The sequence below is a fragment of the Berghia stephanieae genome, chromosome 13 (genome assembly GCF_034508935.2).
Source record: "Berghia stephanieae isolate SIO BIC M18660-M18661 chromosome 13, UCSD_Bste_1.3, whole genome shotgun sequence".
Taxonomy (NCBI): domain Eukaryota; kingdom Metazoa; phylum Mollusca; class Gastropoda; order Nudibranchia; family Aeolidiidae; genus Berghia; species Berghia stephanieae.
The window spans coordinates 7,487,166-7,499,665 of record NC_088372.1 but is presented as its reverse complement, the minus strand read 5'-3'; the positions used below and the strand labels follow the sequence as shown (position 1 = coordinate 7,499,665).

Here is a 12,500-nt window from a genome sequence, read left to right as displayed (position 1 = left end):
TGACATCGTGGATGGTAAGACCAGTGTTTCCATGCAGGGTTGCCAGATTAATTTCAGGCATTCTGCCAACTGGATTTTAAAATCTGCCAAATACCACAAAAATCTGCCAAACCGTACTATTTATAGTACCCCCTTTGAAAACTCATCAGTTTTGTTAAACAAAAAAATTCTCAAGGTCGATGTCATCATTTTTTTTTTTCATTTCCCAAGTTTAAAAAAAAATCACTAATACATAAAAATTGCCACGGAAAACGTGGAGTTGACCTATACATTCATCCCTCGGTCTCGGAAAATAAAATCTGCCAAATATCTGCCAAACTGCCAAACCGATTTTTCTCTGCCAGACGACTTCAAATTCTGCCCAAAAAAAAAGGACATTTGGCAGAAAATCTGCCAAATTGGCAACCCTGTTTCCAGGTGTCTTTGCAAAAATCCCGCCAACTTATGCCAGAAATCCGCCAAAATCCGCAAACTTTATTCTACTTCACTTGCGACATTTGCCCAAAATTCGCCCCCCAAAAAATCCTCCATTTTATTTAAAACACTAATAATAAAAAATAAGGTATTGTCTCAAAATAAAATTAAAAAATATGTTACTAAACGCTATTCACCAACTTGGAAACACTGGATAAGACGTTATGATAACTGCAGAGCAGGTCAGATCAAGGACCGTAAAAGGGTTCAATAGTCGTGACGTCACTTCCCTCGTACTGACGCATAGTAACTGGTTCTAAATTATCGGAACAATGATGGACGTTATTATCTCCATCGCGGTGAAATACTTCTCCGACAAGCATAAAAGTGTATCCAGAGGAGAATATCATTATAAATCTGATCTTTTTTACTTTTATACATTCTGATCGCATGAGATGTGAAAAAGTTCTAGCCAGCATGAAGAATAAAAAGTACCGATTGTTTGTTTTTTTTATTGTTTTTTTTTTTTTTGGTTTAGAACCAAGCTTCTGGTTGCTGGGCGCACGTGACATCAGACAATTGAATCCTATTATCGCCTTATTTTAACATTGTTCACTCTTGCAATGGATTGTCACGTTGCCGCCGTGCAAGGGCTTGAGTGCTACACTGACTCTAAGGGTGATACTAGCCAAGATCCAATCATGCTGGGACAGCCGAAGACGAGAAGCCAGACAAAGAACAATCCAACCCGGCGTCCAGACAAGGCTTGCCTTCTCCTGGACCCACACCTCTATTCATGAAGACGAAAAAACGAAGATTCCAAACTGGCTCGGTCGTCGCCCAGGATAAAAACTGTAGGAAGTCCGAATGGCATGAGAAATCAACTAGACTCCAATATCACTATTGGTGCCAGTATTAGAATCCTCTCCCTAAACATAGAAGGGATATCTATGGCTAAATGCGAGCTACTCTCACACCTTCTGCAAAGATACGATGTTGACGTTGCTCTCCTACAGGAAACTCATCTCGATGACAATTCCCCGCCCTCCAGATATAACATCATGGGATATGAAGTGGTTAACAAACAGAACCACAAACAGTATGGCATAATTGCCTATGCAAGAGCGGCAGACCAAATCTCAGACATGGGAGGCAGTACAGAAAACAATGGCACTCAAAGATCCACTGTCAAATTTGGAGACACTGAAATCACTAACATCTACAAACCCCCAAACCTCAAATGGGTCACTCCCCCAAAAGGTGCAATTCCCCACCCATCCCTAATACTTGGAGACTTTAACAGCCATCACTCAGATTGGGGATACAATAAAACTGACCATGCAGGAATTGAAACCTCGCAATGGGCCAGCCAAAATGATCTAACTCGCATCTACAACCCCAAAGATAAAGGTACCCTCAGATCAGCCCGCTGGAACAAAGACTACACCCCAGATCTTGTGTTTGTTACAAAAAATGTGAATGGTAATCCACTCCCAACAACAAGAGAAATCTTGAGAGACTTCCCTCACACCCAACACCGTCCAGTCTTCATAAGAACTGGAATTCAGATTCCAATGATGAACACCTTGCCACAACCAAGATGGAATTTCAGAAAAGCAGACTGGAAAGCTTTTGGCCAAACAATTGACAAAACCTGCTTAAGGATTGAAGCTAAGGCCGATAACATTGGCAGATTTAACAAACCTGTTCTCTCCGCCGCAAAGAAAACCATCCCAAGAGGCTTCCGTAAGCAGTACATTCCATGTTGGAATAAACAGAGCAAACAACTACTGAAAGAATATGAAGAGACAAATGACCAACAGATAGCAGATGAACTTCTAAATTCACTGCATGAAAACCGAAAAGAAAGATGGATCGAAGTAGTGGAAAACCTTGACCTCAGTCGATCCAGTCGTCATGCATGGCAAACCATCAAAAAGCTAAATCCTGAATCTCACCATACAAAAACAGCATCACAAATTACTGCTGATGAAATCGTAAAAGAAATCAAGCAAAGAGGATATCATACACCAAATCAGAAATTTGAAAAAGGAATAAGAAAAGAATATCAGAGCACTCTTAAAACTTTACCCGAACAAGGCATGTTTCCCACTGCCCCAATAACATCAGAAGAAATGATTGAATCAATAAAGAAAATAAAAAATGGTAAGGCTGCAGGAATAGATGGAATCTACCCCGATATGATCACCCACTTTTGACAAAAGGCAATTAACTGGCTGGCAAATGCCATGACAGACATCTTGAAAAAGGGAACATGCCCACAAACATGGAAGCATGCAAAAGTAATTGCTATTCTAAAACCAGGCAAACCACCCACTGAACCATCCAGTTACAGACCAATATCCCTCCTATGTTGCTTATACAAACTCTTAGAAAGAATCATACTGGAACGAATCACCCCATACATTGACCCACATATACCGCCCCAACAGGCAGGCTTCCGACCACAAAGAGGAACGACAGAACAGGTCCTCGCCTTGACCTCCTACATTGAGTCAGGCTTTGAACAAAAACAGAAGACAGGTGCAGTCCTGATTGACCTATCAGCTGCTTATGACACCGTTTGGACCTGTGGATTAATGTTAAAGCTGGCAAAAATGATTCCTTGCAGAAAGACTCTAAAGCTGCTATCAACCAAGATTCGCACACGACAATTCCATGTTATGCTGGGGGGAGACAAAAGCAAAACAAGAAAGATAAAAAATGGAGTTCCACAAGACTCAGTATTAGCACCAACACTTTTCAACGTATATATCAGCGACATGCCAAGCAGCCAATCACTAAAACTTGGCTATGCGGATGACTGAGCGTTGGCCTACCAATCAAACAACTGGAAAGAAATTGAAAAAGCTCTCAGTGAAGACACGACACAACTAAAAATATTTTTGACAAATGGTATCTCAGAATGAATACCTCCAAATCAGTATCTACCACATTTCATCTCAACAACAGAGGGGCCAAAAAAGAAATCAACATCATAGCTGGAAATGCCAGACTGCCCTCAGACCACAACCCAAAATACCTAGGTGTCACGTTGGACAGACAATTAAACTACCGCAAACATCTTGAAGGGAACGCAAACAAGATCTCAAAAATAAACTGTATCCTGAGGAAACTGGCAAGTACTAATTGGGGAGCCTCACAACAAGTACTTAGAACATCTGCTTTGGCACTTTGCTATAGCGTGGGAGAATACTGCGCTCCAGTCTGGATGAGGAGCCCACATGCCAAACTGATTGATGTCAAGCTAAGAGAATCAATGAGGATCATAACAGGATGCATCAAGTCAACCCCAACCCAATGGCTCCCAACACTAAGTGGCATAGCACCGCCTGATATCAGAAGACAAGAATTAAACCAAAGAATGCATGCCAAAATTGAGGAGGTCACTGACAGGGTCCCATTGAAGGAGGTCCTAGAAGAAGCCCCAACAACGTCAAGACTGAAATCAAGGAAACCTTTTAAAACATCAAGACAACATTTTAACGTGAAAGAGGAATTCATGTCGATGTGGAACCAAGACAGCCCCAGGGGAGGCGACATCATACCCGACCCAACAGAAAGAACACCTGGCTTTCTCTTCAATAGCCGAAAATCTGGGTCACCTCCAACCGCATTTTGACAGGACATGGCAGAACCGCAGTTAACATGCATAGATGGAATCTGAGAGAATCAGATGCATGCCGTCATTGCCAAGGAGGCCCTGAGACAATGGACCACATCGTCATCCACTGCCCAGTGACAAGCCTATCAGGAGGCTACGAGACAGCCTTTAAGGCAGGAAAAGAATTTGAAGAATGGTTTAAAAGATTCAAAATAAAGGTGTAGCCATTCGATACTACTAACATTGTTCAGTTTGGTTCATTGTTCAGTTCAACGTCTTTATCTACAAAAGGCGGATTGCCCATCACTGCAGATTTTATACAATTATGTGGTGACTTTCTCCATTATTATGTTATCGAGTTGAAAGATAAATGTTTAATAGTTGATAAAAAAATTTTTTGTTGTTCCTAGTATCGTAGCCATCGTCAAATTATAGCCTGACACAAGAACCCACTAGGTCTTCCAGTTTAACGTCATGTTTTAGGTTTGTGTTGCGTCTAGTGAGTTGTCGTTAGTAGAGCTCAAGGAAACAAGTGATCCCATTGGTTGAACTTGTTCAATATAACTCACGATTTGTTTTCTTTTGTGGCCAAAGATTTGTCTTTTGACGTCATTTTTTTTTTGGTCAGTGTCAGGCTATAAGTTAACGATGGCTACGCTAGGACCCACTAGAACTTGTCTTTTGAAGTCATTTTTTAGGTTTATGTGGCATCTAGTGAGTTGTTAGTAGAGCTCAAGGAAACAAATGTTCCCATTGGTTGAACTATTGAGTACAACTCACGATTTGTTTTTTGTTTTTGTGGCCAAAGACTGGCCTTTCTGGTGGGAAATTGTTCCATTCTTTGATGTTGTAATAATGGACAACATGTGACCCATCGTCTCAAAACGGTATTATGTCGGAATGAACCAAATGCTGAAAATCTGAATTTAATGTTAAACTGGTCCAAAATATAAATTGTTGGCATCAGCACCCTAAAATATGGTATCCATTCTCCTCAACAAAACATACAAACTCAACACAAGCCTGATATTTCCGGCTATACATCCAATTTTCAACATGTTAACCAACCCGACTTAATACCGTTTTGAGACGAAGGGTCACATATGTCGTTTTGGTTTGAGAATATGTCCATAAAACAATGACCCCATAACATTTTGACTTATCAAACCTATTTTTAAAAACGTAGTCCTTCAAAGACAAATGCAATTGTTAGGACACCTAAATCAACATAAATGTATTGAACATCTTGCTCTCACAGGAAAGATAGAAGGTAAAAAGAGTAAAGGTAGACCAAGAAAAACATATTTGAATAGTTTGAACAGCTGGGTGACAAAGAAAGAGAAGAGTAATATTAGTTTTCTGAGATTATCTGATCAGAGAGATGAATGGCGTATCATGATCACCGATGTCTGGCACAGACTTGGTACTTGAAGAAGAAGAAGTCCTTCAGGGCCATTGAGCAGATGGAGCTAAATTATATACCGGTTTCTGTAGCGTAAACAGACAATAGAAATTGCTTAGTTACCCTTTGACTAAGACGATAGTCAGTCGGCGAGTACTTTCCTCTCCACTCATCACAGACCCAGATACTCAATCGTGTTATTATTATTATTATTAGTATTATTATTATTATTATTATTATTATTATTATTATTATTATTATTATTATTATTATTATTATTATTATTATTATTATTATTATTATTATTATTATTATTTTTTATTATTATTATTATTATTATTATTTTATTATTATTATTATTATTAATTATTATTATTATTATTATTATTTATTATTAGTAGTATAGGTAGAGTAGTAGTAGTAGTAGTAGTAGTAGTAGTAGTAGTAGTAGTAGTAGTAGTAGTAGTAGTATGTAGTAGTAGTAGAGTAGTAGTAGTAGTAGTGAGTAGTAGTAGTATAGTAGTAGTAGTAGTAGTAGTAGTAGTAGTAGTAGTAGATAGTAGTAGTAGTAGTAGTAGTAGTAGTAGTAGTAGTAGTAGTAGTAGTAGTAGTATAGTAGTAGTAGTAGTATAGTAGTAGAGTAGTAGTAGTAGTAGTAGTTAGTAGTAGTAGTAGTAGTAGTATAGTAGTAGTAGTAGTTAGTAGTAGTATAGTAGTAGTAGTTAGTAGTAGTAGTAGTAGTATAGTAGTAGTAGTAGTAGTAGTAGTAGTAGTAGATAGTAGAGTAGTAGTAGTAGTAGTAGTTAGTAGTAGTAGAGTAGTAGTAGTATAGTAGTAGTAGTAGTAGTAGTAGTAGTAGTAGTAGTAGTAGTAGTATTAGTATAGTAGTAGTAGTAGTATAGGTAGTAGTAGTAGCATATTAGTAGTAGTAGTAGATAATATTAGTAGTATTAGTAGTAGTAGTAATAAGTAGTAGTAGTAGAGTAGTAGTAGTAGTAGTAGTAGTAGTAGTAGTAGTAGTAGTAGTAGTAGTAGTAGTAGTAGTAGTAGTAGTAGTAGTAGTATGTAGTAGTAAGTAGTAGTAGCAGCAGTAGTAGTAGTAGTAGTAGTAGTAGTAGTAGTAGTAGTAGTAGTAGTAGTAGTAGTAGTAGTAGTAGTAGTAGTAGTAGTAGTAGTAGTAGTAGTAGTATTTTTATTATTATTATTATTATTATTATTATTATTATTATTATTATTATTATTATTATTATTATCATCATCATCATCATCATCATCATCATCATCATCATCATCATCATCATCATCATCATCATTATTATCATTATTATTATTATTATTACGTATTATTATTATCATCATTACGTCAGTGGGGCCAATCACCTTTGACCTGTTCACGTTCCTACAGATCCAACCAAAGGTTCGTCCTACTTCGTCATCAAGGAACGGTTTGCGTCTCTCTTGAACTTTGACGGAAAGTGTCAACACCCTGCCTGTATGATGACCAAATCCATGATTGGCCAAATCGACTACAGCAATTGTGAGATTGTCGGATACGGATCCGTATCGGCCTCTGGTCAGTATGTCTACAATTGGATTCAATAGTCTGATGTCACGTCGCCCGACAACGGCGGCCATCTTGGTTCTAAACAAAGAAAATCATTACTTTTTATTCTTCATGCTGGCAAGAACTTTTCATATGCCTTGTGATCAGAATGTGTAAAAGTCAAAACATGATCAAATGTATGGGTTTTTTTCCTCTGGATACGCTTTTAGGCTCGCCGGGGAAATATTTCATACGGGCGTCCGACAGTTTAGAGCCAGTGTTACTAAGTTACCATGCGTCATTAGGACAAGAAGGAAGTGACGTTACGACTATTGAATCCAATTGAGGGAATGCCATGTGCTCGAGTTCATTGGTCACATTGCAAAATATGCACAAAGTGGCCCTCACATTGAAAAGTGTTCAGTATCCAACATCACAATGGGAGCGATCTATAGATAGTATGCGCTTGGCGAAGAAGCTCATAACATTGCCATCCGGAAGTATAACGGACCAACACACAAAACTGTGTGTATCCATGAACGTTTATAGTCAGGTTAATACAGTTTAGTGAGCATTACTCATAAACGCGGATGGCAAAAACAATAACAAAGACTCGAGTGACGTCATCGTCGAACTATCTATATTCATGTTTTCGTCCAACCAGGTCAACAATCACATGATTTGTTGCTGTCCAACGATTGGATATTTCTTAACAAATGTAAACACGCTGCTTTGTTTATGAAAGTTGTAAACATACCCGTGTGTCAAGCTGAATCAAATGACCAATCGTGATGTTAGATATTTAAAAAGCTGTGAACACTTTTCACTTAGTGGGTCATTTTGAGCACATTTTGCACATGGAAAGTTAATATAGATCATGCCCATTGGTCATTTTGTTCAGCTTGACACATGTGTATGTTTACAACTTTCATAAACAAAGCAACATGATTACATTAATAAGAAATATCCGATCCTTTGACAGCAACACATCATGTGATCGATGACTCAGTTGGACGAAAACCTGATTATAGATAGTATGCGCTTGGCTAAGAAGCTCACAACATTGCCATCCGGAAGTATAACGGACCAACATACAAAACTCTGTGTAACCATGGACTTTTATAGTCTGGTTAATACAGTTAAGTGAGAATTACTCATAAACGTGGATGGCAAAAAAAAACAAACAACCAATAACAAAGACCCGAGTGACGTCAACTTCATGCTATCTATAGATCGCTCCCATTCCGCTCTGAGCGGTGCATATTCGAACATTTGAAAAAGCATCTTTACTACTTACATTTTATGTAGCGCAATATCCACTAAACGTGCTCAAGGCGCTTTCCAAGGGGTCCATTGACAACAGCAACACTTAACATGTAGGACGAGACATATTATATTTTTTTCGGACAGAAACAACGCTGTTAACAGTCAGGTACTCATTTTACACCTGAGTACGATGAGAGAATGTGAGTAAATAGCCTTTTCCATGCCAAGGACTCAAGTATACGCCGAGCGAGCGAGGCTCGAACCCAGGTCATTCCGATCAGAAAGCGAGTGTCATACCACTAGACCACATATCCGTACGAGCTGTCATGTCTGACCAGGTGTCCAAAGTCCAAATCTTGTAAATCCCATCCTTTAGCTCACTCAATCCTAGAGATTTTTGCTACTTTTAAAAATTGGAAAAAATATATATAAAAAACGAGCATGTCCATAGATAGTTTTATTCAACTACCATTAACATGTAAAAAAAAACTAAAAACATTAGCTTTGATACTACGCCTAGAATTTGTCTCAGGAAAATGTAATAAATGGGCATGGGGTAAAAGTAACCCCGGGTATACTACGGATATAGTCGGTGTTAGGGTTGAGTGAGTTAACCATTGCAAGCAATAACTCCAGTCATCTCACCAGCTTTTCCACATCTTAACGAAGTAGAAAAAAATGAGCTTTTATATAGAACAATTTCCACTAAACGTGCTCAAAGCGTTTTACAAAGAGTCCCTGGCCAAAAGCTAATCGTAACATGTAAAACGAGACTTGACGCCTGTTAGCGATATTACCAATTATTTTTTTTTCGACATAGACAATTCTGTTAATGGCAAGGCACCCATTTTACATATGAGTACAGTGAGAGGATGTGAGTAAAGAGCCTTTTCAAAGGACTCAACCATATATGCCGCTCAGGGCGGGGCTCAAACCGAGGACTTTCCGCTGCGAATGAGAGTGACAAACCGTGAGAACATTATACCGCAGATTGAGTATCTTACATCAATATTCTAAAAATTTGACATTCATGTTACTCGGAAAAAAGCCGTTTCCTCATCATGCTCTTACAGAGAGAACGTCAACATAGCATTGCGCATGAGTCACTCTTATCAACTGAGGAAATCTATCGTTTGGTTAATGAGATATCACTTAATGTTTTTGTTTTTAAGGGTTTTACGGCGCTTGCAACACATTTAGGTTATATCAGCGCCAGTAAAAAGGAAGAAAATGGGATAGTAAAAAGTTCTAGAATTACAATCAAAGCACCCAAGGAAAAGTAAGACATTGGGGAACTTGGAACAAATAGGGATCAGATGTAGATTCTAACAAGCACAAAATCCAACAAAGAGGAATACACTCACATGCTTACATTATAAATTCAAAATAACAAATATAATAATACATAACAGAGAGATGATTTACAAGGAAAAAATATCATCTCACAAAACAATAACTATGCATTTGACGGTTTCCCTCCCAGCTAGGACTCCGGCCAGGGCCAGTACCAGGACCAGGACAAAACCAAGTAATCTCATTCCAAGACAAAGACAGAAAGCATGTTGGAAAACAGATATAAGGGGATAGAAGACGCAGTATGTACCCCCCCCCCCCCCTATGGGAGGTCAGGAACCCCACCCAGAGATATCACTTAAGAAATGTTATTATATACATGCTTTTATAAAATAAATGGAAATCAATAAACGTCTTTTGATGAAAAGTTCACAGTACACTAGTGATGCACCAGTTAAATCGTTTCTCAGCCATCTTTTAGTCTGTGTTACTGAACCGTGAAGTCAGTGATTTCACGGCGGGTAATCTTAATCTTGAGTGCATTCCTTATTACTTTTCATTCTTTGTAACACATCACTGTGAATTTTTCATGGAAATAAGTTTATTGGTTATATTTTTATTTTATAAAACTATGTATATAATAACATTTTGAAAAGCGATTCCTCGAGTATAATTAGTGATATCTCATTAACCAAACGACAGATTTCCTCAGTTGATAAGAGTGACGCATGCGCAATGCTATGTTGACGTTCTCCCTGTAAGGGCATGTTAAAGTTTTACCCTAATATCATGGGCTCTTGGCTCAGTCCGCCTCACAAACTCTTGTGTTTCTAATTTTAGATTTGTCTCAGAAGGGCCTACGAAAGGTGAAAGTTCACGTGACTATAAATGATGCTTGCGCTGGCCAGAAGGAGCAGTTTGGAGAAGTCAACACGATGTGTTTCACCACCTCGTCAGGGAAGAACTTGTTTTGTTCTGTAAGTGTGTCACATTTAGGTTATATGAGCGCCAGCAAAAAGGAAGAAAATTGGATAGTAAAAAGTTCTAGAAATACAATTAAAGCACCCAAGAAAAAAAAGTAAGACTTCGTCTCCTCACTCCCAGAATGCAATTGTATTTCACTCAAACTTTTGGCACACACGCGTTCCATCATGAGATGGGTTGGATCTCAAGTTTGTCTTTGCCACTCATGAAAGCACAATAATATTATATGTTACAGTTACAGCTATGGGCTGATTTTCCACCCAATATTGTTTTTGTTTTTAATGGTTTTACGGCGCTTGCAACACATTTAGGTTATATCAGCGCCAGTAAAAAGGAAGAAAATGGGATAGTAAAAAGTTCTAGAATTACAATTAAAGCACCCAAGAAAAAGTAAGACATAGGGGAACTGGGAACAAATAAGGATCAGATGTAGATTCCAAGAGCACACTACCAATGTACTTAGTTTGAGATCACCTATAAGTTTCATCCGGACACAAGAACAAAATCCAACAAAGAGGAATACACTCAAATGCATACAATATACATTCAAACTAACAGATATAATAATACATAACAGAGAGATGATTTACATGGAAACAAATATCATCTCCCAAAATAATAACTATGCATTTGACTGTTTCCCTCCCAGCTAGGACTCCGAACAGGGCCAGGACAAAACCAAGTAATATTATTCCAAGACAAAGACAGAAAGCATGTTGGAAAACAGATATAGGGGGATAGAAGACACATAATGTACCTCCCTGCCCACTATGGGAGGTCAGGAACCCCACCCAGATAATAACCTCCAACAATAATGATAATGATTATAATAATAATAATGATGATGATGGCAATAGTAATATTTATCTATCCATCCATCTATCAATCTGCATATTTATCTCTCTATTTACCTAACTACCTATTAATTTATCTACCTCACCATTTAAATTTTCTGGCAATATTGTCAATATAATATCCACCGATCCTCCACGATCCCTACCCCAATCTCTCCCTCCTCTCTTCCCCCCCCCCCCCCCCCCCCCCAACCATCAGAATGATATGGGATCTCCCGTGTTCTGCCGCTCCAAAGCCGATGAAAAAGTCCTGATAGGAACCGCTGCCTTCCAAGGATCATGTGACACCAGCCCCCACTTTCGATTGGTTCCCTTTCCTATCACTGGAATCATTCCGGTCCCGGAAACGATCTGAATACACGAGATGACGAACTAAAATTCTGTTTGTTTTTGTTTTCAAGGGTTTTACGGCACTTGCAACACATTGAGGTCATATCAGCGTCAGTAAAAGGGAAGAAAATGGGATAGTAAAAAGTTCTAGAATTACAATCAAAGCACCCAAGAAAAAGTAAGACAATGGGGAATTGATTCAAATAGGAAACAGATATAGATTCCAAGAGCACATAATCAGTGTACTTAGATTGAGATCACCTAAAAGTCTCATCCAGACACAAGCACAGGTCCCAACTAAGAAGAGGGATACCCTCAAATGTTTACAAATCATATATAATATGTAAACAATACAGTGCATAACAGAGAGATGATTTACAAGGAAAAAATATCATCTCCCAAAACTCTAACTATACATTTGACTGTTTCCCTCTCAGCTAGGGTATCAGGCCAAGGTCATGACAAAACCAAGCAATCTTCATTCCAAGACAAAGACAGAAAGCATGTTGGAAAACAGATATAGGGGGATAGATAACTGTGTACCTCCCTGCCCATTTTGGAAGGTCAGGAACCCTGCACAGCCTGCACAATAAAGAGGTATGGAACCCTTCCCAGCCTGCCCACTATGGAAGGTCAGGAACTCCTCCCAGCCTATACATGATGGAAGGTCAGGAACCCCTCTCAGGCCGCACGCTATGGAAGGTCAGGAACTCTACCCAGCCTGCACACTGTGGGAGGTCATAAACTCTACCCAGCTGCACACTATGGGAGGTCAGGAACTCTACCCAG

General features: G+C 38.7%; 1 protein-coding gene across 1 annotated transcript in view; it reads left to right on the top strand.

Annotated features, from left to right (window-relative positions):
• The window catches only part of LOC144958872 (uncharacterized), a 23,341-nt gene extending 11,582 nt beyond the window's left edge, over window positions 1-11,759 (top strand). Inside the window, exons 5-8 of the mRNA XM_078891127.1 lie at window positions 1-14; window positions 6,847-7,014; window positions 10,384-10,520; window positions 11,581-11,759. The exon at window positions 1-14 is cut by the window's left edge and continues 63 nt beyond it. Coding sequence (XP_078747253.1) covers window positions 1-14; window positions 6,847-7,014; window positions 10,384-10,520; window positions 11,581-11,736 — 475 coding nt within the window. The 3' untranslated portion in view covers window positions 11,737-11,759. The remainder of the gene's footprint in view (window positions 15-6,846; window positions 7,015-10,383; window positions 10,521-11,580) is intronic.
• The last annotated feature ends 741 nt before the right edge of the window (window positions 11,760-12,500 follow it).